General features: G+C 57.0%; 8 protein-coding genes across 8 annotated transcripts; 3 read left to right on the top strand and 5 right to left on the bottom strand.

Moving 5' to 3' along the window:
• Positions 1–1119: 1119 nt before the first annotated feature.
• On the bottom strand, positions 1120–3384 carry C8A04DRAFT_12686 (uncharacterized protein; the record flags this gene model as incomplete). The annotated part of the gene is made up of 1 exon (XM_062777420.1): positions 1120–3384. One exon carries the CDS (start codon positions 3382–3384, stop codon positions 1120–1122), a length of 2265 nt encoding a protein of 754 aa, XP_062636437.1.
• Positions 3385–6588: 3204 nt separating this feature from the next.
• On the top strand, positions 6589–7953 carry C8A04DRAFT_37789 (RPAP1-like protein; the record flags this gene model as incomplete). The annotated part of the gene is made up of 1 exon (XM_062784009.1): positions 6589–7953. One exon carries the CDS (start codon positions 6589–6591, stop codon positions 7951–7953), a length of 1365 nt encoding a protein of 454 aa, XP_062636436.1.
• Positions 7954–8278: 325 nt separating this feature from the next.
• Positions 8279–9161, bottom strand: C8A04DRAFT_29291 (uncharacterized protein; the record flags this gene model as incomplete). Its single annotated transcript, XM_062780957.1, has 4 exons — positions 8279–8352; positions 8449–8567; positions 8648–8798; positions 8960–9161. The coding sequence occupies 4 exons, from the start codon at positions 9159–9161 to the stop codon at positions 8279–8281; spliced, it is 546 nt and encodes a 181-aa protein (XP_062636435.1).
• A 1263-nt stretch (positions 9162–10424) lies between these two features.
• Positions 10425–15277, bottom strand: C8A04DRAFT_12681 (uncharacterized protein; the record flags this gene model as incomplete). Its single annotated transcript, XM_062777418.1, has 4 exons — positions 10425–10820; positions 10907–11530; positions 11597–14955; positions 15064–15277. 4 exons carry the CDS (start codon positions 15275–15277, stop codon positions 10425–10427), a joined length of 4593 nt encoding a protein of 1530 aa, XP_062636434.1.
• A 553-nt stretch (positions 15278–15830) lies between these two features.
• Positions 15831–16897, top strand: C8A04DRAFT_37787 (protein ELYS; the record flags this gene model as incomplete). The annotated part of the gene is made up of 2 exons (XM_062784008.1): positions 15831–15984; positions 16134–16897. 2 exons carry the CDS (start codon positions 15831–15833, stop codon positions 16895–16897), a joined length of 918 nt encoding a protein of 305 aa, XP_062636433.1.
• A 672-nt stretch (positions 16898–17569) lies between these two features.
• On the bottom strand, positions 17570–19639 carry C8A04DRAFT_12680 (uncharacterized protein; the record flags this gene model as incomplete). The annotated part of the gene is made up of 1 exon (XM_062777417.1): positions 17570–19639. The coding sequence occupies one exon, from the start codon at positions 19637–19639 to the stop codon at positions 17570–17572; it is 2070 nt and encodes a 689-aa protein (XP_062636432.1).
• Positions 19640–20426: 787 nt separating this feature from the next.
• On the top strand, positions 20427–21385 carry C8A04DRAFT_12682 (uncharacterized protein; the record flags this gene model as incomplete). Its single annotated transcript, XM_062777419.1, has 2 exons — positions 20427–20613; positions 20664–21385. The coding sequence occupies 2 exons, from the start codon at positions 20427–20429 to the stop codon at positions 21383–21385; spliced, it is 909 nt and encodes a 302-aa protein (XP_062636431.1).
• Positions 21386–21826: 441 nt separating this feature from the next.
• On the bottom strand, positions 21827–22924 carry C8A04DRAFT_29287 (linker histone H1 and H5 family-domain-containing protein; the record flags this gene model as incomplete). The annotated part of the gene is made up of 6 exons (XM_062780956.1): positions 21827–21997; positions 22053–22273; positions 22327–22454; positions 22575–22597; positions 22760–22786; positions 22841–22924. 6 exons carry the CDS (start codon positions 22922–22924, stop codon positions 21827–21829), a joined length of 654 nt encoding a protein of 217 aa, XP_062636430.1.
• Between the last annotated feature and the right edge of the window lie 414 nt (positions 22925–23338).

The raw sequence follows: 23338 nt of genomic DNA, 5'->3' as shown, positions 1-23338 counted from the left end.
TATTCCTCGCAGGAGGTCAGTTGTCCTAACTAGCGATGTCTCGCAAATACCCACACATTATAGCAAACCAACTCAAGCATCAAACAGCAGATAAAACCCCTTCTTAAGTATCTGCTCACGTACACACATGCGTACAAACAATTAAGAACTCGCAGTTTGTCAATTTCACTTGATTGACTACCTCGCCTACCTCTTCCAGCTGATCCAACCGATCCAGCCGTCCAGCCCAAAATACATACACCACAAGCAAGCAAGCAACCGAACCCCCCCCACAAGATCCTGTATAACGCCCGAGCCGCCCAAACCGCCTGAAACGGCCCCACAATCAAGAGAGAAGAAAAAAAAAGGAACAATAATACTAATAAAATGATGATATGGTATAGTGGTATAGTGGTACACTGCTTTCAGCTCACTTGCCTGCCTAATCTGCCTCTGCTGACCTTTATAATCCATCCCCCCTTCGCTATGCTATATAGCTATCTCTGTTAGACTCAACCCCCACCCCCCAAGCAACGCAACAAACAACCATGGGAAGAGTTCAAGAGGGAGAGAGTAGAAAAGGAGAAAGTTGGGCAAATAGCAAGAGGGTAGTAAGTAGCAAGTGAGAACCCACCGACCCGACCTGAACTTAAGCAACCTTAACTTGTGCAAGGATAAACTCGACCCCGGGCATTACCCAGCTAGTTAAACACAAACCGAAGAACACCTTCTCAAACCTCAACCTAGTGAACCTAGTGGACGAAGCCCGCAAAGGAAAGAAACCCTTAGTGTAGTAGCTACGCGTCCTAACCGATCCGATCCGATCCGATCCGATCCCGGCATGCTAGTGTTCCATGTCCCGTGTCCCATGTCCTGTGTATCCCATCCGACTCCATTCCATCCCATCCCATCCCATCCCATAATAATAATAATAAAAGTGTACATTTCCCGAATCAAACCGAATCACATCAACTGATCTCAAACCGATCACATCAACTCGAACCTCGAAACCAAACTAAACCCCGCAAGTTCAAGCACTCTTTTGGCTTGTCTACCTGCTTGTCTGGTCTTAGTGGTAGTCCCTTTCGAATCGAATTTCGAGACCTCCACAATGCCAATACCAATACCATCTAATAATCATCACATCGCCACCCCCTCACCAACCGTCCCCTGCGCCGTCGCACCCCCCGCCACACCCCCCAACCCAAGCAACGACGACGCCGACCCATTCGCACCACCCGCCCCTCCAACACCCGCACCTCCAAGACCAGCACCAGCACCAGCACCATCCACCCCACCTCCAAGACCAGCAGCAGAACCAACCCCCCCCGTCTTAGACGCCACAAGCGCCAACCTCTCCCGTTCCGCCTTTTCCCGATCCCGCTGTTCCTTCTCAACCTTCGTAATCCTCGGTTTCCGAACCGTTCCACCTCTCGACCCCGGTCCACCACCCCTACCACGCCCACTCTTCGTCGTCGTCGTCGTCGTTGTTCCCGTGGTCGTCGTCTTCTCCCCATCGCCGCCGCCGCGTCCGGCACTGTCGCCGTTGGCACCACCGCCTCCACGCCCGGCTCCACCGCCCCGACTCCCACGCCCCCTTCCCCCCCGTCCACGACGCGGTCGTTCCTCCACCACAGCAGGTTTCTCCTCGGGCACAAGCGGGCCCGAATAAACAAAAAACCCATCTTTACTCGCAGCGGCCTGTTCCTCCCATAACATCTCCGAGTCATCAACAAAATCGTCGTCTTTATCATATTCGTCCTCTTTAAAATTACGTTTTTTCCTTGCCGGCTTTGTCGGTGCAGCGGTGGGCGCCGCATTGGCCGCAGCCGTGTTGTTCCCGCCCATGCCGCCCATCTCGACATTACTTTCGCCCGCGTCAGAACCCTGCAAAATGTCCTCGTCCATTTCCTCGCCCTCGCCCGAGTCGCGGCCGGAGCCGGTTTTTTCGAGAGCGGCGGTGGCCGCGGCGATGCGGGCTTTGCGCTCGCGACTGGCGGCTAGGCGTGGGTGCAGGGCGTCCCAGCCGTAGCGCTCTTCGGCCATGCGCATGAAATTGACGTATTTGTTGCTCTCGCCTGGGTTAAGTGGGATGTGTAGTGAGATGCTGGGGGCTTCGGTTTCTTCGCCGGGGCGGGCTTTGCCGAAGTCTAGGATGGAGCGCTCGCTGCCGGGGACCGCGGGGAGGGCCTCTTTGAGGCTGCTGATTTTGGGGGAGGAGGAGGAAGAGCTGCGGGCTTTTTTGTGGGAGTCGCGCTCTTGTTGAACGACGGCGGCGATTTTCTTGCTCTGTGCCGTGGCCGGCGGCTGGGTAGCAGCCCCCCCGGCGGCCCCAGACGCGGTCGCGGTAGGGATCGAAGTCATGCTGGTAAACGAGGTCGTCTTAGAGTCGGGTTTACTGGCAGCTGCCGGGACTGGGGGCGGTGGTGGTGGGGGAACACGCCTGGCGTCGCTGAGCGCAGGCTTGGGCATCGACTGCGAAGGCGTGGCGCGCACCGCGTTCGAGGGGGAGGAGGGGAGAGAGTTGTTGGAATCCTGGAACCGTGGCTGGGAGGTGGGGTTGGAATACGTCGGGATCGGGGAGATTACGTTGGCCGTCGGTGGGGGATCGACAAGGCTGGCTATCGAAGGGGACGCGCTGGCGCGGTTTGTCATCTGTGCGGGCGCGCGGGGGGAGCCCAGGGGCCCTGTGCCGTAGGGATCGCGGGGGGTCATGGACTCTCTGATCGGGTCGTAGCCGCCCCGGATAGGGTCGAACATCTGCCTAGCGGGTGGGGCCGGCTGCGGCTTCGGCTGCGGCTCTTCGTTTAGTAGGTTCATCATCTTCATCGACCCGGAGCCGCTCTCGCGTTTGGGCGCTGGGGCCGCAAAGCTGGCGTCGGCAGCGGTCGTGGGCGGAGAAACCGCGTCCAGGCTCATGCGCATCGGGGTGAGTTCCGTGATCTTGGTCTGGCGAGGCGGGCCGGACGCGGACCTCGCATCCATCTCCGAGTTGGCATCGCTGGCCTCTGCCGCGGCCGCCTTGCGCTTCCTCTGGACGGGCGGCGCATTTGGGTCCTTGGGCTTGCGCGGTCGCCGCTGCTTGGGCGGCTCTGCTGCTGCCCCATCGGCCGGTGGTGCCTTGGGCTTGACGGTGCTGCCTGGCTTCCGGCCGGGCTTTTTCCTCGGAAGCCCGGCAGCGGTGAGCGGCACGTTGGAGACGGGTTCGGCGGGCTGGTGTTGTTGCATGATGGCGAATCGACCGACGGAGCTGGGATCGACGATGATCTCGTCCATCTCAATGTTCGCGCGGCCGGCGTGGAGGGCCCGTGTAGGCGAGCCGGGCTCCGAGAGCGCGGACGGTGGTGATGAGAGTGACGGCGACGAGCTGTGGTGCTGCTGGAGTTGTGCGTGGTGAGGGTTCATTGCGCTGTTCCGGTTGTTGCTCGCGGCCATTCCACAGCGGGCAAACGAAATTGCCTCGGCAGGGGAGGAGAGGACTGAGTCTAGAACGGTAAAGCGCCGACCAACGAGTCCACTCTCCTTCCAGGTTCACCGAGGGGAAATGAAGGGAAAAAGGAAAAAAGGATTCTCTAAAAAACCGAGCACTAACGTGTTCCGTCCCACGTCGTAACAATGACAAGCACCCACAACAAAAAAACAAGATGGTTGAAAGAAGAATCAATGGGGATAAAAAAGGCCAACAAGGCGGCAATAATGCCACAGGTCCACAGGACTTAATGAAACAAGTTGTAAGTAGACAAGGTTCCGTTTGATGGAAGTCGTCGCAAGTTTGCCGTTGGAGTTGGTGGAAACAAAGCCCGAAAGGCTAGAGCTGCAAGCCTTCTGATAGGCTGCCGAATCTCCAAATGCTCGAGAGGCGCGTGTGTGCCTGGACCACTTTTGGCTCTCTGCGGAGAGTTTGCAGGGCAACCTTGAACCACAAGGCTCGATTGGGTGGTGGCCCGCGGAATGCTGATTGGTCAGGAACGGGCCCGAGCGCCAGGGCCGGGTACCTCCACACTGGAAGTTGCGCGCGGGTTTGTTGGCTGGCTGGCGGGCGGGTTTCGATGTTGGTTTTTTTGCTGCGACTTCCGGGGTTCCAGCCGCAGAGGTGGAGTTGCCGCCTGCGAATGGCTTCAAATGCGCGGAAACGCCTGCAACGCCCAACAGCGGTTGGTGGTCGGAAAAATGGAAAGCCGGAAAACAGCCCAGCGTGCAACAATTCCGGCAATCGGCTCGGTGGGTTCAATTCAACAAGTCTCGCCGATTCGAATTATGGTATTTGCGCGATGCACCGGGTGTAAGAATCAGGTTGTTGAGATGTAGTTTTGCACACTACGCGCGAAAAAGTTGTGTGGTCGATGTTGGGTCGGATAGGTTGTGTGTGTGTTTTGTGGAAGAGGGAGAAGAGTGAGGAACGGGGATTTTGGGGGGGGGGTGGCGCGTGCAAAAGGTGAAAGAGGCGAAGAGAGGAGAAAGAGAGAATGGGAAAACGGGGATGGGCTCTGGTTTTGGAAAACTTTAGATTATTTCACAGCCGGCGAGGGAAAACCGGGGCTCTGACCTCGTCGGAAGGACATCACGGACGCAAGGGAAATTTTGTTCTGGAAAAAAGACGAATGAAAACACCAGGGCATGCGCAAGCGGGCACGACGAAGGGGGGCGAAGAAGCGAGCACGCGGGAAAAGGCAAAGGCGCAACACCAAAGGGGTTGGTTGCGTTGGGCGAGTTGCAGGGTGGAGGACCTTGAACATGCCCGAGGGGGGAATGGGACCATGGATGAATGGATGGATCATGGGGATGGGGCCGTCGAATGGGGAAACACGACGAACGAAACATCAAGACATGAGCACGGAGGGCCATGAGACCACACATGGATGGAGACCTTTGAAGGGAACGGCCGGATGGAATTGGGGGAAACATCCATGGGCCTACGCTGGGGCCTTGGCTGGATGGCTGGATAGCGGCATTGACCGGCCGAGCAAAGAAAACGCCAGGGAAGAGACGGGCAAAGAGACGAGAGAAGGAAAGGTCGCGGTCGCCGATGGGGCCAAGCCATGACCGAGAAGGGGGAATGGAGAGAGATGCCGGAGAGAGAGAGGAGAAACTTCAAACCTCCAGCTGGCAACAGGTCACCGGTGGGCCATGGTACGGTAACTGCGAAGTAATGGATACAATACTTCTGCGCGGCACCTACCCAGAAACGCAAGACGCGGTAACCAAAACTATGCAACAACGACGGCAGGCCGCGGCAATGGATGAGACAGAGAGACAAGAGGCGGGTGCCCAAAAGGGAAATGCAATTCGGTCAAACCCGTGCACACACGCAACGCGTGGATGGGTCCTCCCTTTTGTCATCGGCGCTGTCAGCGAGCTTCCATGTTGTGTGAGAACAAGCGAACAGGAGGACGAAAGGCTGGTATCAATTCTTGGCGCGGGCCACCCAGGGATCGGTTTGTCGGAGCCACAAGCATGCAAAATGGGGGGGGTGCATGGGTTTTTAAGGTGCGGCAGGGGTCTAGAATTGGGAACATCGTTTGCAGGCCGTGGGCTTTCGATCAAAGGACAGGCGCGCCGCGACGTTCTGTGGTGCGTGGTGCGGGTGTGGGTGGGGCCCTCTCAGGTTCCCGAAGCCGAGAAGCGCGGAAAGAGGCTCGCGCACCCGCCGCCGCGCTCCATGGATGTCCATGCCGCAAGGCTGCAACGCACTTCCAAGCGTGCCCTGCAAGCCTACACTGTCCGAGTGGTACGTACCGAGTACCTGCCGTTGGCCGCCCCACCTCCGTTTCGAATGGGGTGCCGGATGCTGCGTGACATCTTCTTTGGCAGCCGCCTGCCCCACGCGTAGCGGCCATTCTCCAGGGGTACCACGGCCCGGTGCACGCCACACTTCCAGCGATTAGCTTGGGTGCATACGATTGCGAGGTGCAGCCGGAGGCGTTTTTTGGAGGGGTCACTCCGACTTTGTAATTGTTAACTGGCGTGTGTGTCGGAAAACCGCAGCCGGCTCGATCGGGCAAGGCAGGTGAACGGAGAACTAATCGTATTAGGAGACCAACTCGTTAACTGCCACAGATTGCACTACACTAAGCCAGGTACAGCGCACACAAAAATACTCGGATCTTTCAATCATTATTTCTCATGTTGCTTTCCCAGCATCGGTGAACTAGTCTCGCGTCGGTCCTCCGTTTTTTGTCTCGCTAAGATCGGCACTCTCGGCTGCAACAAAACCCACCGAGTTTCCATTTTGATGGCTTCACTTCGTATTACTTTAAATTTACGCTCTTTCCTTTTTTTTCGAGCGTGGCTTTACGCCGCAGCATTGTTTCGTCACACCTTTCTTTTCGGTGTGACCCCAAGAAACATGCACAGTGCACGGGCCATCCATGGGGGCTGCAGAATCGTGGAGATCTGCAACCTCCTGGCCCAGGCGGCCCCACTCGGCGGGGAGCAGGCTGAGCTTCCCGTTGTCAACCAGAACCTTGCGTGCCGATTTTCTTCGTTCAACATGAACGACCAGACCGGGCGAGGGTGAATCAACAACCTGGAAGACCGAATACACTGCAAATTTAAATCTCTAGGGTTTCTCTCTTCGTCCACACTAAGTACGCCTCCAGAACCGGCGAAATGGACGCCACACTCGGAATCCTCGACGTCCAAGAACGAGAAGTCGGCGATGCGACCCCGCCAACTTTTCCCACGGCTGCCGCGCCATCGACTACGGGCTTCCCAGCACACAAGAAACGAGTCTCGGCCTTCAAGAAGCAGCGGCAGGGGAATCAGGGTGCTGGGCCACAGGCGCCCGCTTCTTCTCGACCACAGGCCCAAAATGCGAATGCGAAGCCCGGAAAGGTGGACGAACGACGGGGAATCGACCAGGAGAACAAGGCAGTGCTGGATTCCATGTCGCCCGAGGAGATCGCAGAGGCACAAAAGGAACTGTATGAGGGGATGGATCCCAAGTTCATCCAAATGCTCCTCAGACGTGCAAACCTAGACGAACCGACCGGTCCGTCGCCGTTCGATGTAGTTCCCTCCGAGGAAGAGGAATCATCGAGTCTGAATCTCCCACAGCGAGAAAACCAAAACCATCGACAGGTCACCGTAGAAGACGACCCCGAAGACTCCGCCGAATCTACAAAACCGACGTTGCCCACGGCAATCAAAACCAATACCACCGATAAACCCAAGCCCAAGAAAACCGTCACCTTCGACGAAGACGCCGCGCCCCCCGTCCCACCCTCCGATCTCACACCCATAACATCCACCAACCGCCGACCACCACCACCCACAAAAACCACCACTCCCGAGCAACCAACAACCACCGACCCATCCGCCACCGCCAACGACATCCCCCACAACACCCACTTCCCCCCTCCCCCCGCCATCCCCGACCTCGACCCCTCCGACCCCGACTTCCTCTCAACAATGCACCAAAAATACTTCCCCTCCCTCCCCGCGGACCCCTCCAAACTAGCCTGGATGGCGCCCCTCCCGACCCCACACTCCCCCGCCGACCGCGAATCCCCCTACTACCCGGGCCAATCCTCCCTCCCCGTCTCCGCCCTCCGCTTCGATTTCCGCGGCGCCCTCCTCCCTCCGCGCATCTCCCGCGACCTCCCCGTCACGCTAGGTCTCCACCACCACGGCGAAGCCCCCGAAGCAGCGGGATACACCATCCCCGAGCTGGCTCGCTTAGCGCGGTCGTCGGTGGCCGCGCAGAGGTGTATTGCGTATCAGACGTTGGGGAGGATGTTGTATCGGCTTGGGAAGGGGGAATGGGGGGAAGGGGTTGGGGGACGGGGAGGGGAGGAGGATGACTTGGCGTTTGGGTTGTGGAGGTGTTTTAAGGAGGGGAGGGTGGTGGAGAGTTTGGAGGGGGAGGCCGGGTTGCCGGAGGGGGTGGGGCATTTGAGTGGGAAGGCTTATGCGATCGAGGCTTTGTGGTTGTTGGAGAGGGGGGGGTGGAGGGAGAAGTGGAGGGGGTTATAGTTTAATGGAGAGAGGGACAGAGAAAAGAGGGGGAATTGGTTCTGCAGATTGTAGATGACAAAGAATGGACGAATTCAGGGCGGTTTTGCTGTCAGTCGAGGTCACTTGGATCCGGTCTCATGACTGTCGCTGAGCAGTTAACCACAACCGCACGGCACGCTTTTATTCTATCCTCTATCTCGCCTTTTCCCATCTCCCGATCTAAGCTCTAAACCACTCCTAAACCCCAGTCCCCAGTCCCCAGTCCCCAGTCCCCCGTGTACCCGTGTACCCGTGTGGTCGGTAAACGAACCTCGAGGAACCCCGTTCTTGTTGACGCAAGCAATCACTCGCTGATCGAGCCGATATAGCCAAAGCACGACAGGGCATGGAAGTCCATGTTGTAGCTGATGCCCTCGTCTGTTACCATCATCATTAGCATCGTGAGCCACACCCAATATCATCACTCTATGTTGTAATGGAAAACAAGGTTAAAACAGGCGAAGAAGAACGTACTCAAGTCCAAAGACGACGAAACAGTGCCCATGCCATTTCTATTAGGGCAAGAACACTCAATAACCTGTGTATTCCAGTGGCGGGCTGTGCAGGTACACGAGGAATCGAAGAGGTTGCCGCTGTCGGGTTTAGTTAGCTTTGTCACTGAATGCCCCCAAAGAGGAAGAAAGAGAAGAGTGTAAAGGAAAAGAAAACGTACTCCTTCCTCCAAACAACAGCATCCCCATCGCTCAAGCCCAGGCACTGGTTCAAGCCCAGCCAGACATTGTGCGTCTGCTCGTCGATGTGGTCGCCACAGTCGCCGATTAGGCGGCCGGCTATCTCGCCGTGGGTGCCGATTAGGAAGAGGACTGGAACAAAAGTTAGCAGATGAGAATTAAATATGTTATTCTCGGGTGTAATTGGGTTGGTTAGGTTTGTAGCTGTGTTTAAACTGATTCATTCATGGAGGAAAGAAAGTAGCAAAGAGAATCAAACAGAACTAAACAGAGAAGAGGCGAAAGAAACATACGACAATGATCAACAAACCCCCCCTCTATATCCCCACCACCGGGAGTAGCCACATCACTACCAGGGCCGCCGTCGACCAAGACAGTCTTAGCCTCAGCCGTCATGTTATCATTACCATGGTTGTTACCCCCGCCGAGGACCAGGGCGTTAACGCCGGCGGCAGCGCCGAGAGCGAGGATGGTGCTGAGGATCTTAGCAGCCATGGTGGTCGGTTGATATTCTTTGTGGTCGGGAGTGTGATCTGATGGAAAGGTTGTTTGCTTATTCTTTTTGTTTTTTCCCGTGAGATCGGCGATGGGGTCGGCGATGGGATTGACGATGTGCAGAGTAGATAGATGAAAAGAGGGAGAGGAAAGATTGGATGGAGGGGATGGAGGTAGGGGAAGAAGGGTGGGTAGATGGATGAGGGCTAGAGGAAGGATGAATGAATACCTTCCTTCCTCTTTCCATCTTGCCTGGGGAGTGAACGACTTGTTTGTTTAATTATACATTGGAAAGCAGACCGCGTGCTTGCCTTATACATACTTACACCTACATAGCAGCCAGAAACTGTGGTGCTTGTGTTTGAATGTCGGCCTTACTACCCGTGATCGCCTCAGGCTAGGTAGGTTATAGCACAAAGGGGAGAGTGCCGAGTTAACAACCCATCTCAGTTCGGGACCAGGAACTAGACTCAAGAAAGATAGAGGCAAGCAGCACTAGTCATACAGCACAAACAGCACATTCACCATCCTAACTCAACCTGAATCATACACAACAATGAAAACATCAAATATAATCTTTCATAACGGCATAAATAAACCCAAACACTGACCTCTGACCCCAGGGTACAAACACCCCACCTACCAGTCAGCCATACACTCATCCTCATATCAATCAGTCAATAAACCATCTACCACCATCTATCAACCCATCACATCCATAATACACCCCAAGCCCAACCACAACCCATCCAAAAACAAATCACCCTCCCATATGTATAGATGTATCTTCTCCGCTCCCTACTCACACAACAACCACAACAACAAACACACCCAGCCACAACAACTCCTCCCTCCAACACTTTCCTACCACCACCCAGGACGACGGATCGACGCAGGAGTAAGAGGATGATGCTAAAACAAAAACGAGACGGATAATATTAATACTTGTTGTGTCATACAAGGGGAGGGGGGGGGGGTATGTATATGTCTGTATAACAGAGAGGGGGGGATGGGGGGGTTTGTGCATGTATGTGCTTGTGCCTGTGGGGTGCGTACAAACAAACAAACAAACAAAACAGAAATCATCGCACCGGAAACAAGGAACCCAGACGTCAAAGCCAACGCTGAGTCCAACTATACCAGGCTAGGCTGAACCAAGCCGGGCCAAATCAAGCAGGACAAGCCAAGCAAGACGAACCAAGCCAAGGGGTGTGGATGTGGATGTGGGTGTGGGTGTTGCAAGAAAGGGGCCGGCTTTTAAACTCATCGCGGACGGAGTTGAAGAACAGAAGGACGAACCTGTTGCTGTGTCTGTTGCGGTTGTGTCGATGGTGGTGGCTGTAACTGTTGGGTCGATTGCGATTGTGTGTATTGTTGCTGCTGCAATTGCTGCGTCCCAGACCCCCCTACCGCTCCCCCTCGTCCCGCTTGCTGACCACCAGCCTGCTGCTGCTGCTGCTGCTGCTGCTGGCCATGCCCGGGCCGGGCCCGCCCAAGAATGTAGTCCTTGTTCTCGATCGTTACACTCTTGGTCATGTGGTTGACCTTGTAGACGCCGACGAGACGGGCGGCCAGCTCGAACATGTTGTTGCGCAGGGAGATGACGATGAACTGGGCGTTCTTGGTGCGTTCTTTGATGTAGTTGGCCACGATGGAGACCTGGCATCGAACACGTTAGCAGAGTGAAGGATATAAGGGAAGTAACTGCAAGGTGCAAACAGAAGCGGATGTAAGAAAAAACCTACGTTGCGGAAATCCAGAGCAGCATCAATCTCGTCCATGACATACAACGGCGTCGGCTTATAATGATGCAGCGCAAACACCAGAGCCAACGAGCTCAGCGTCTTCTCGCCACCAGACAAGTTCCCAATATTCTTCCACGACTTCTTCGGCGGCATCACGCTGAACAAAATCCCCTCGCTGAACGGATCCAACGAGTCGACCAGCTCGAGCTCCGCGTTGCCCCCCATCGTGATCATCTGGTACATCTCCTTGAGCCGCAGCGAGATGATGCTGAACCCTTCCATGAACCCTTCGAGCCGCAGCCGGCGCAGGTCGTCGCACCGCTTCTTGGCCGCGTCGCGTTGCGAGACAGCGCTAGCGAGGTCTGACGATCGCGCTGCGTGCTCTTCTACACGCCGGCGGTACTCGGCCAGCACCCCGAGGTCGACGTTGACGTTCTGTGTCTTCTCCTCGAGCGCCGCGATCTCGCTCAGGAGGGTCTTCTTGTTCATGTCTGCCAGCTCGTCTTTGCTGTACCGCGGAAGCTCCGTGGGGGCTGCTGACCTTCGCCGAGACTGTTTTTGACTGGCTGCTGGCGTCACGGTATCATCGTGCCCCCCCTCGTCGTCTTCATCCCCATCCGCATCCTCCTCCTCTTCCTCCTCACCCTCGGCCTCAGCCTGTAACTGTGCCGATGCATCCTCCATCTCGACATCCTCGTCCGCATTCTGAGGGGTCTGGGGCCGCGGGGGCTGTGCACTGCCACTACTGCCCGAGGACTCCAGATCGGCAATATTCTGCAGCGCTAGCTTGCCCAGCTTCTCCTCCCAGTGGTACCGCTTGCGTTGGTTATCAGCCAGGACCTTCTGGTTCTCCTCCAGCTTATTGCGCATTTCAATCTCGACAGCACGCGTCTCATTGAGCTCAGCCGTCTTCTCGTCCAGCTCGGCTTTCACCTCAGTCAGCTCCTGCTTCTTAGCCGCCAGCGCTTCCTTGGCCTCATCGACGCGTGTCTTGAAATCCTCCGCTTTATCGCCCTGGTTCCGGATCTCCTCCTCCAGCTGCTCGGCATCTCGGCTGGCAGCCTCAAGCTCCTTAGACGCCTTGGCGTGGTCCTTCCGCAGCTTGACAATCTGCTTCTCCGCCTTGGCCTTGCGCACCTCGGCGCTCGACACCAGCTCGTTCCGCGACGCGATCTCCTCCTTGAGCGCGTCCACCGTCGCCCGCTGCGCCCGCAGCTTCTCGCCGCCCACCTCCATGATCTTGTCCTGCAGCGCCTTGATCTCGTCCTCCACGCTGGCCGTCTCGCCGTGCAGCTTCTCGATGTCCCGGTTGAGCTTAGCGACTTCCTTCTCGAGCGCCACGAGGCGGCTGTCGTCTGTCTTGGATGGCTGGTGCTCCCGCGCCAGTTCCTTAATCCGGCGCTGCGCGTCCGCCAGCTTTCGCGTTGAGCTCTCCACCTCGAGGTTGATCTTTTGCATCTTGGTGTCCAGCTCCGGGATCTGCTCCTTGAGCGAACGGATCCGCCCCTCGAGTTCGCGCTGCCGCTCCTGGAACTCCTGGAACCCTTGCTCCAGCTCGTCCCGGTCCGCCTCGTACTTGGACACCTGCTCCCGGCTCATGCCGGAGACGAGCTTCGATGACATGAGGCCCTTCTTCACGCTGGTGCCACCACCGGACATGGTACCGGACTTGTCGATCAGCTCGCCGGCCAGTGTGACCACGCGCCATCGCCTGGCGCCGTAGGCAATGCGGTTGGCCTGGGCCAGGTCCGTCGCGACGAGGGTGTCCTGTAGCGCGTGGTAGAACGCCGGGAGGAACTTGTCGTCCTTGGGCTTGACGAGATCGAACAGACGCGGCGCGTTCTCGGGCGTCTGGATCGGCGAGAGGTCGCGGCTCCGCAGCTTGTCGAGACAGATGAAGTTGCCGCGCCCGAGGTTCGTCTTGCGCAGGTACTCGATGCACTGCTGGCCGGCCTCGACGGTGTCGGTGACAAAGTTGTCCAGCGCGCCGCACGCCGTCGAGATGGCTACGTCGTACATCTGGTCGATGGCGCCCAGGTTGCCCAACCGGCCGTGGAACCCGTCGATGCGGCCCGACTCCTTCATGCGGATGAGCGCCGTGAGCACGTTGCCCTGCGTCTGCGTGGCCGAGAGGTTCGACCGCGCCTCGTCGGCCTTTTGCCGCGCGTTCGAGAGCTGCGCCCGCAGCTTGGGCTCCTCCTGCGACAGCTTCTCGAGCTCGTTCACCGCTCGGCGGCCCTCCTTCTGCAGCGCCGCCTTGTCGACCTGGCACTGCTTGAGCTCCTCTGCCTTAGCCGCCTGGCTTTCCTCGATGGTCGCAATCTTGCCCTGCAGTTCTTCGAGGGCGACCGCACCAGCGTTGGCCTTCTCCCGAAGAATCGCCATCTCGCTTTCGGCCACTGCAATGGCCGACTGCTTCTGGTTGATCTTGTCCTTCCACGGCTCGAGCGACTTTTGTTTGGCGGCAATCTGGTCCGAGAGATGCTGCGTCTTGCCCTTGAGGCTCTCGCGGATGACGGCCAGCTGGGCCTCCTCTTCCTTGACCTGCTTCTCAAGTGAGGCAATCTCCTCCGCGCCGGTCTCGAGGTCGTTCGCGCACTGCTCGACGGTCTGCTCGGCCTCGAAGGTCGTGCCCTCGGCGTTGGCGATGGTCTTCTCCAGCTTCTTGCGCTTGTCGGTAAGAAACTTGCGCTTCTCGTCAAACTTGACGCGTTCTTGGTCAAACTTGGTCATCTCCTTAACCAACGCTTGTGTCTCCTTTTCATACGCATCGTACTCCTTGCTGCCCTTCGAGAATGTCTTCTCCAGCTGCTTGATGATTTGCTCGCTGCCGTGGTGCTTTTCAAGCTCAGCATCAAGCTCGGCCTGCATCTGGCCGATCGACTCCTCCGTGACGGCAATGTTGTCATCACACTCCGCGACGTAGAGCTGGTACAGGGCAGACTGCTTCATGACAAGCTCATTCTCATCCCGGATGTACGACAGCGCCTTCTCCTTCTTGTCCTCCAGGCCGTTCTTCTCCTTCTCCACGTGCTGCACGCGGCCGCTCTTTTCGAGACAGATCTCGTTGAGCGTCTCAACCTCCGTCGCAGCCTCTTCGATGGGTGTCTTGTACTTGGATGTGCCGATGATGTCCTCGAGATACTCGAGCAACCCGTCCTCGTGCTCGTTGGCGGCCTTGGACTTCATCTGCGCAATGGACTCGACTTCACCTTGGAGAATCAGGAACCGCTTGTGATCAAGATCGACGCCGCGGTCACGAAGCAGCGTCGTGACGGTCGTGAAATTGGACGATTTCCCGTTGATGTAGTATTGGCTGGAGTTGTTCTTGAACGCCTTGCGAGAGATGACCAGGTCCGAGTCCGGGATGACCTCATGGCCACCTCCTGGTTGGTCCAGCACTTCGCGGAAGTGCACAGCTACCTCGCAGTGGTCCAGGTTGGGGTACTGGGCCGAGTTGTGGATCAACGCCGAAATCTTGCCCTGTCTCATTTTGCTGGCTCGGAAGCCGAACACAAAGAGCAGCGAGTCGATGACGTTGGACTTTCCAGACCCGTTGGGCCCGACCACGGAAGAGAACGAGCCGTGGAATGGCCCGACTTCTTGCCTCCCCGCATAACTCTTGAAGTTGTTGAGAATCAGGTATGTGATGACGATGCGGGGCTTGGGCCCGGTCTCTTCCACCACGGTCGGGATGGCCATGCTGCGTGACTTGAGGATAATGTCCATCGGCTTCTCCAGAACGGTGTCCATTGCCTTGATCGGCTTGGCCGCGGCTACCACGGTGTCATCGTCCTGGTGCCGCTGCTGGTTAGCGGCGCTGCTCGTGATGTCGGCGAGCGGGACATTGTGCAGGTTCGCCGGCGAGACAGAGAGCTTAGACGGGCCCTCGGGTGGCTGCAGCTCGGGCGTGGTCGACTTAGCACCGCGGGGTGCCACACTCTTCCGCTTTCCCTGCGTCGACCTCTTCACCGGGACATCGCCCTCCCCGTCGTCTGGCCCCTCGCCGCTTGTGCCCGTCGCAGCCGAAGCCGTAGTTGTCGTCGTGGCTGTCGTCGCAGCGGTCTGGTCCGGGTCGAAGTCCTCGTTCGCCTCCTCGGCGACAGAGGGGGTCGGTGCGGGGGCCGGGGTCGCGCTCTTCTTAGGAGGACGACCACGGCGTTTGGGTGCCGGAGCGGGCACTGCTGGGGGTGCGGGGGTGGGTGTCTCTGCGGCGGTTCTTTTCCGTGTGCGCCTAGGCGTGGCGGCTGGGGCCGGCGTGAAGTCATCGGCACTGTCCTCGGTCTCCTGGGGCGCGTCGGGCATGTCCTCGTCGGACGACTCGACAATGGCGGTGCGCCGGGTCGCCCGTCGTGTGGGGCGTGTCGACATGATGGGGGACTGATTTGTAGGGGTATCGCGGTGCGGAGTTGGGAGGAAAAAAGGAAAAAAAAGGACGGGGAAAAAAGGAGCCTAGAAGAACTGTGCAAAAGGGGACTCGTTGCAGGAGAAGAAAATCAGGCCTGCAAGTCGCGCCCGGGCGATGTGTCGTGAATGGCGCGGTGTCCAAATGCCCCCCAAATGGCAAGTCGCGAAAACGATGCCAGTCGTTGCGAGGAGCCCCGCTGCTGTGTTGACATTTGATTGATTGTAAACAATCAGCCATAGCCCGCTCGAGCCACTTGGGCATCGCACCCCTCCTTTGCCAAGCATCAACACGTGACTTTATTTCAATAAGTGCAATCTGGCCCAAGCTCCAGCTCGCCAGCCCCGTTAAAAGAATCCCAGTTTGTTGACTTTCTCGGAGGTTGCATCAATCGGGTGAACCCAGCAACAGAAAATCCAGCTGTGAACGCGAGCAGACTTGGGACATCTTCCCAACGCACAGTAGGCCAACCAAGGGACCGAAGGGAGGATTAGGCCTAAGTATTACCGATAAGAAACGATGCTCGATTTTTCGCAATTCGCCGCCGCGTTCCCAACCGACGGGCCCAAGCCCTACGACCAGAATGGCGTCCGCGAAATCGAGACCTTTCGCAAGTCTTTTGATGGCGTTTTGTTCATTGATCGCGTGCTGAAGGCGCTCGGAGTGAGTGAAGGTATGATTCCCCCGGTCGTATACGCATCATATCTCTACCCGTCTCTCTATTTAGTTTCTTTTTCTTTTTTATCTTCTACCCATTCCGCTTCCCGTCTTCCCTCTCCCTACCTCTACACCTTCGAGGGCTAACCACATTCTCACAACCAGGCAAGGCATACCCTCCACGCGGCGACGCCGGCCTACGCGCTCTCCACCAACAAATCTGCGACACCAAAGTCTCCGCCCACGCCAAGCTCTCCGTCTTCTACTACCTCCTCCTCGACTACGACGAAGTGCGCGGCGCCCGCTCCAACCTCGCCCAATCCCTCGCCGAAGAATCCGGCCTCACACCCAATTACCAGCTCCTGATGCGCGGCCTCTGGCACATGGACCGCAAAGAATTCAAGTTCGCCCTCGAGCACCTCGCACACCCGGCCCTGCCCCCCGAATTCGCCGACGATATCATCACCGTCCTCGTCCGGCACGCCAAAACCGCCACCGCAGCTCCCACCACCTCCTCCGTCTCCGACGAACCCGACTACAGCCTCCCCCTCGCCTACTACCACACCGCCCAACCCATCCTCCAAACAGCCGAAGCCCTCGAACTCCTCTTCGGCGCCCTCGCCCGCACCAGCGTAGCCGAGGCGCTCTACTTCGCCCGCGGCTACCCATCCCCCGCCGCACACCGCCAGCTCTTCGAGCGCCTCGTAGCCGCCGTGCTCGAGCATCCAGACGCAGCCGGCACGCGGGGCAAGGAACTGGTTAGTTTACCGCTGACGGCTGCTGAGGAGAGGTGGTTTCAGGAGTATGTTGCGACGGGCGAGGGTCGGCGGTCCAAGAATGCGAGGGCTGTTGCGCAGATGAGGCAGATTGTGACGGGGCGGCATCGGGGGCCGATTCCTGCGGCTGTGGGGGGTGGTGCGAGGCGGTGAATAAGTAGAGGAAAATGCTGGAATGGAAAGGAGGGAAGTTGGCGTCGGGGGCAACGACCTCAGGAGGGTTGTGATATTAATGAGGTGTTGCTACTATGAATAGTAGTACACAACGGATGGCAGGGCATAGCGATGGCGTTTAGGATTTGTCAAGAATATCGCAATAATACGGGAATTTTATCCCCATTCCGTCCCCTTTTTGAAGTGTTACGGTTGGCTGAAGTACGGATATGCTGTGCTCAAGGAAAGAATCTCGGTTATGAAACGCCCGTGGACACCATACACCAAACCCAAAGGTAAACAAGCCGTCCACATAACAAGTATCAATCACGGAGCGACGCCAAACACAACAAAGTCAATCTCGGTGAGAGGAAAATTCATTTAGTCCAGACTTGAGTACCCAGCCAGATCTATCCATTGAAACCCCTAAAACACGAACAACGCCGTCATTTTCCAACAAGCAACCCCCATTGTAACATCAAGATCCAACCTAGTCCTCGAATTCAATCGCTAACCACCCACCGTCCATCATAACAGACTTCGCCGTTATGAACACCACTTGTTTTCGCACGTGGCCACAAGAGCATGTATATATAACACAGCCTAGAAAAAGCCACCTCGACACGCCCCCGTGGAACCGGGGGTCTCTTTTCTTCTCCTAACCGACCCAACTTATTCCTTCCCAACCTGTCCCCTCAACGCATCCACCTCTCTCTGCAAGGCATCCAAGTCAGCCAAGATATCCCCCGCATGCGATTCCTGCTCGACCGTGGCCTCCCCGAGGTTTAACCCGAGTCCCACAGGCTGCAGCTCTGCGCCTGTTGCTGCGTTGCTTCGACCATCGTCCGCACTAGCCCGGCTGTTTCCCCGATCCCGGTGTCTCGGTGGAGGCGGTGGTTCCTTGCCCTTGCTGTTCCCGTTGCCGCTCCCACTCACCTTCCGCCCCAACCCCGCCGCATCGGATGAGGATGACAACGACGAAGACCCTGGGGTGGCTAGCGCCCGGTTTGCCGGAGGTTTCTTCCCGCGAACGGAAGTATTCCGTGCTGGTGGTGGTGGGGGTGGGACGAGTTTCGCTACAGCGGCTGGGATTGGTGTTGGGCCTGAGGTCAGAACTGAGGTTGGGGTGCCTGTCCCTGGGGTAGCACTAGCACTATTGCTGTTGCTGTTGCTGGAAGTATCACCTAATGGGGGAGGGGACGCGACGAAAGTGCGGGGCTCGGCGGACACCGTTGCGGGCAGGATATCGGTTGCATTGGAGAGCGTTGATACATGAGAGCTGGAGGCGCGTGACTGGTGGCTCGGACGTCGTGGTGGGGGTGGTGCTGGGGCGTGGACGTTAACACGGAAGCTGGAAGAGCGCGAGCGCGTTGAGTCAAGAGAAGATCGACGTAGCGAGGAGTCGGTCTCATCTTGAGGGGCCGCTGGTGTCATTGCGCTAGGGGTAGCCTTGCTATCGGAACGCCCATGTGGCTGTCGTCTTGGTGGCGGCACTGGCTTCTTTGCGTGCTGCGCGGAAACACCTGAGCTAGCATGCGACACATTCGGCGGAGTAGGCGGCCGTGGTGGGCTAGTAATCTTGGGCTCGAAATGGACATCTGGCTCAGGCGCCTTGCCAGCGGCTTCCCGTTCAAACACGCTTTCCGTGGCCTCCTCCTCTGGTGACCGCTTTGGGGCTAGTGGAAGAGGTTTGTTGACATCGGAAGGCGTAGATGGTCGTGGTCGTGATGGGGACACAGGGGGTGGAGCTGCCGGTCTCCGGCTTGGGCTGATCAATGAGGGCTGAACCTCGTTCGCCGTCCCTTTCGTCACGCCGGGAGTCCCGGTTACCCCAGCCCCGATTCGCTTCCCATGTCGCGAACTAGGCGGCGGTGGCTTTTTCCTCGTCACAGTCGCGGCGGGTTGTAGGGCTGGTTGAGTCACTTCTTGCTCTGGTGCCCCTTGGGACACCACTGGGAGTCCTTGGGCCGCCTGTAACGTTTCCGATATGGACAGACGCGAGAGAGAAGATCCATTCACTCCCCCTTCACTTGGTATTGGTGGATGCCCGGCAAGCTGACCGGGCGCAGAGGTTTCCTTCGAGGACACCGCAGGCCCAGCTTGACCTGTCAGGAGCAATCGCCCAAAAGCACCAACATCCAGCCCTCCTCGTGCGCCCGGCGCCGTAACGGCACCTTGTTCCGGCCCAGTTACCCCATGTTCTAGATCTTGTAAAGTCGTTTGAAAGGGATTCGGTGGCGGGCTCCGTGGCCCTAATACGGAGCGTGGCTCGTTTCCTCTGCCAGATACATCCGCGGACCCCGTTGATGACGGATACTGAAACGGATCGTTCCGGGTATCCTTCTCGTCGCTGTCGCTGCTACTATCTTCATCACCATCACTATCCTCTCCGTATGAGCGGAGGGCCGGAAATCGCTCAGTCGCCTCGGATGACTCGGGAGACGACGGAGGCGATTGGACGCGGACCTTCTTCACAACCTTTGGTTTCTGGAAGCTTGTGGCGGGGGGTGGCTGTGCTGGGCTAGAGAAGGGCTCAAGCTGGTGCCGGAACTGATCTACGCGGGGCAGGGCGGATTCGCCGGGAATCGAACTTGGGGTCTCGTCGTCGGGCCTAGGGAGGTGTGGGACGGCGGGAGAGGGTGTCGAGGGGGGAGGTGCCGGTGTCGATGCCGATGCCGGTGCTTTGCGGCGAAATGGATTATTGGTGCCGAGGGAGGGGTGTTGTTGCTCCTGTTGCTCCATGACTGCGAGCGGTCGGATTCCTTGGGAGTGACCAACCAGAGAACGGACCAACTCGACTCAACCAAACGGAATGCAAACAAAACGGACGGGATTGGCAAGATGCGCGCGTTGGGTGTTCGCCAGAGCCCCGTGTGTTCAAGAACCCATTGCTGTCAAGGCCGTTGTTGTTGGCCGGCTTTGCATCCGACTCGGCCGCGCGGCGGGATGTGGTGGATTCGCGTCAGGGGCACTGCGCTGATGATTCGATCGACCTGACCCAACGTAGTCGCAGCAAATTCCCAGCGTTTCGACGGATATTCAAAGCGCCCGTGCGCCCTATATCCCCGGTTTTTTTCGCTCTTCTCAATGCCCGAATCGTGGCTGCCTACAGCGAATTTTTCGGGGCGGGTTGCACCAGTCGGTTAGTTCATCCAGGCAGGTCCGACTCGACAAGTCCAGGCCAGACCCAAGGGATGTCGTTGACCCAAGCGGTGGGGCTTGGCAGAAATGCCCCGCTGCCGCAAGCTTCCTTCCTCCATTCCGGTGCGAGCCACGCGAATGCACGCCCGATTTCTCGCCTCGATGCCTTGATTCAGGCTAGCCCGCGACTCTCGGCACCAAAACCCGCCTGTAACCATAAATCTTGGAACGCGTTGTCATTACGCTGAGGCAAAGCCACGACCAGTTTGTAATTTCCGGACCACCCAAATACGCCCAATACATGGAACGGGGAGTGCCTCTATCGACCGGGACTCCTCTAACAGCAGCTGTTCTGCTAAGTTCGCCCTCAGACACCTCAGGGTTCACGATGACGTCAAACACATCGAGGTCAGCGGAGCCTCCGTTATTTTCATCCTCCCCATCAACGTCTACCAAACCAACCTCGGTGGATTCGAAACAACAACCTGAGGATTTCCAAACGATACGTTTCACAAACGTACACGATCTTTTCCGTACCATCGACCACACTACCGAGGATTTCCTTGCTATTACACGTATGTTATTGCCCTCTTACTTCTAGATAAGTAGTATACTAATTATTAAGATGTTTCTCCTGGCCACTTTACCGACATCGAACGTGAGCGAGATAGGCGCCGCCGTAAATTCCGTTTGCGCCGTTATAACAGCGACTCCAACACCCTCTTTATCACAATACCCACACAAGCACATGAAAAACTCCATACCGGGATTTACGAAGGGTATCGTGACCAACTTGTCAGAAGTGGTACCGAGTCGAGCTGGGATACAGTCGCCTCTGTCACGTATCGAGCAAAACATAATCACCCTGGAGGAGATGGTGGCGAGGGTGATTCCACTGGCGGCCCAATGCCAGAACGTGGTGCTAAAGGTGCCTGGCCAACACTTGTCGTTGAGGCAGGTGTTTCAGAATCACTAAACCAGTTGCATAACGATATGCGGTGGTGGTTTGCAGCCTCAGACCACGACGTTAAGATTGTTCTTCTCGCCAAGTTTGACCATGCTCGCGACACTATCATCTTAGAGAAGTGGGAGGAGGAGGCAAGGGGCACTCGTCCTGGAGCTGCAACAACACGATACCTGACGGCCGTTGAGCCTGTCCGCCGTCAAGCAATCACGATCACACAGGATCTCACTACCGACCCAATTTCATACCCCGTCACTAGCGGTGCGTTGGTATTAGGGTTTAGGCTCCTGTTCCTGCGTGAGCCGGGCCCTGGAGAGGGGGACTTTGTCCTGAGTGTTCAGAAACTACAGGCGTGGGCGGAAAGAGTTTGGAAGGTAGTATAAGCTAGATCAATAGCCGGTTGACCGAATACTCCATGATACGGATAAGCCTCTGGGCATACCCCAAAGTCCAGGGCCCATTTTGAAATCTGCCGCCCGTGTGAGAGGTCCCAACGCCCGCCCAATCCCAAGTCTACAAAGAAAGCGCTGAACCGCTGTAAACGGACACACTGGCCCCCTTTATAAATGTGATGGAAGTAGAAAATACAAGCATGTACACGTGTTTGTTGCAAGACTCAGCCAACCCCGTACCCAGGAGATAGTGCGCGTCAATCCAATGTGCAAGACGGCCAGTTCCCGTGGCAGCGCCTGATGCTGCTATTCCCCACCGAAAAAATGACCCTCCCAAAGTCCAAAGTCCCGCCAGAACGCCAAACTAGACAAAAAGCAGAGCCTCATATCACAAGAGAAGAAACCACGTCATGACAAGAAAACGATACGACTTTACGCCGCAGCTTCTGCCTTCTTTGGCGTCTTCTCCTTCTTCGGCGCAGCGGCCTTCTTGGGTGCAGCCTTCTTTGTCGCAGCGGGCTTAGCGGCCGTCTTCGCGACACGACCAGACTTAGTCTTAGTAAGAACGGTCGGCTTGTCAACGACAGCAGGAGCAGCAGCGGCCTGCGGAAATATTAGTCACGTCGTTGTCGTGCGAATGGGACAGGCAACGCCTTACCTTCTTCGCCGGCGCAGCCTTCTTCGGGGCAGCCTTCTTGGTGGCAACCTTCTTCTCCTTGGGCTCCTTCTTGGCGGCAGCATCCTTCTTGGTAGCGGCCTTCTTGACAGCAGGCTTCTTCTCCTTGGTATCCTTCTTGGCAGCGTCCTTCTTAGGGGCAGCCTTCTTAGGCGCAGCGGGCTTGGCGGCCTTCTTGGCCAGCTTGGTACCGCCAGAGGGGCCTGGTGTGTGTGAGCAATATGACCATGGGACACTTTCGATCAAGATGACGTACCCTTGGGCTGCTCAAAGACACCCTTGTCGACACCGTTCTTCAGGGCCTTGTTGAACAAGGAGTCGAACATCTTCTCGGTGACGTTGATAGTGTTGTTGGCGCGCACATACTTCTTGAGGGACTGGCGGCTGTTGCTCAAGTTAGCATCATGACACGACAAGAGATCATGTAATCAAGTGAGTGTGGGATCCAGGAGGTACTCCGCCAGCAATGCGCGAAATGAAAATGAGTTCAGAAATGATGCTTACCTAGAGCCGTTACGGTCCTTCAGCTGCAGTTGAGAAACCACGTCAGTAAACTAAGCTCATCACAAAAAGGCACCAGGGGTGGCGTAGTCGAATGGTGCGTGCGACAGCCGGCAAGCAGTGCGCGACGACCCAACAGCAACGCCAATCACCCTAACCCAACATAGAGGAAGACGGGGGTGCAATACCGAAATGATGGCATCAGTGATCATGTCCTAATATCATGTTAGAAACGGAACACATCCAAGATTGTAACAATAGAGGCGTACCTGGTAAGTGTGCTGCGAGCCGGAGGACTTGGGCTTGGGAGCAGCGGCACCCTCGGCCTTGGTCTCAGTCTTCTTAGGAGCCATTGCAAATGTTGTTTGGATTGAGATGAGTCGTTGAAAACGCGCGATTGAGATGAATAAAACCTGAAATGGGTTTTGAGATTGACTGTTGAATGGATAGAAATGTTGCGTTGGTTATAATTGGAATGGAGAGAAACTGGGGACAAGAGGGTGTGGGTGGGCAGTCGCGCTCGGGGGCGTGCCCTGGTGTTTATATGGAAAGCGGGGGGGCTCACTCACACGCGGGTGATTGCGCTGATTGCGCCTCCCAAGACCCGGGGGCTCCAGACACCACACACTTTCTGGACCGAAATTTTGGAGCTAGGCTCCGACACCTGCAACAGATATAATGCGGCCCGTGCTTCCTCATTTTGACTACAAAACCATCGCTTCTTCGCTTGCAGGCTAGATGAGCTGGTTTGTTGTTGTCGTTTTGGA

Source organism: Dichotomopilus funicola (assembly GCF_033296635.1).
Source record: "Dichotomopilus funicola strain CBS 141.50 unplaced genomic scaffold C8A04scaffold_37, whole genome shotgun sequence".
Taxonomy (NCBI): Eukaryota; Fungi; Ascomycota; class Sordariomycetes; order Sordariales; family Chaetomiaceae; genus Dichotomopilus; species Dichotomopilus funicola.
This window is presented reverse-complemented; position numbering and strand designations above follow the sequence as displayed.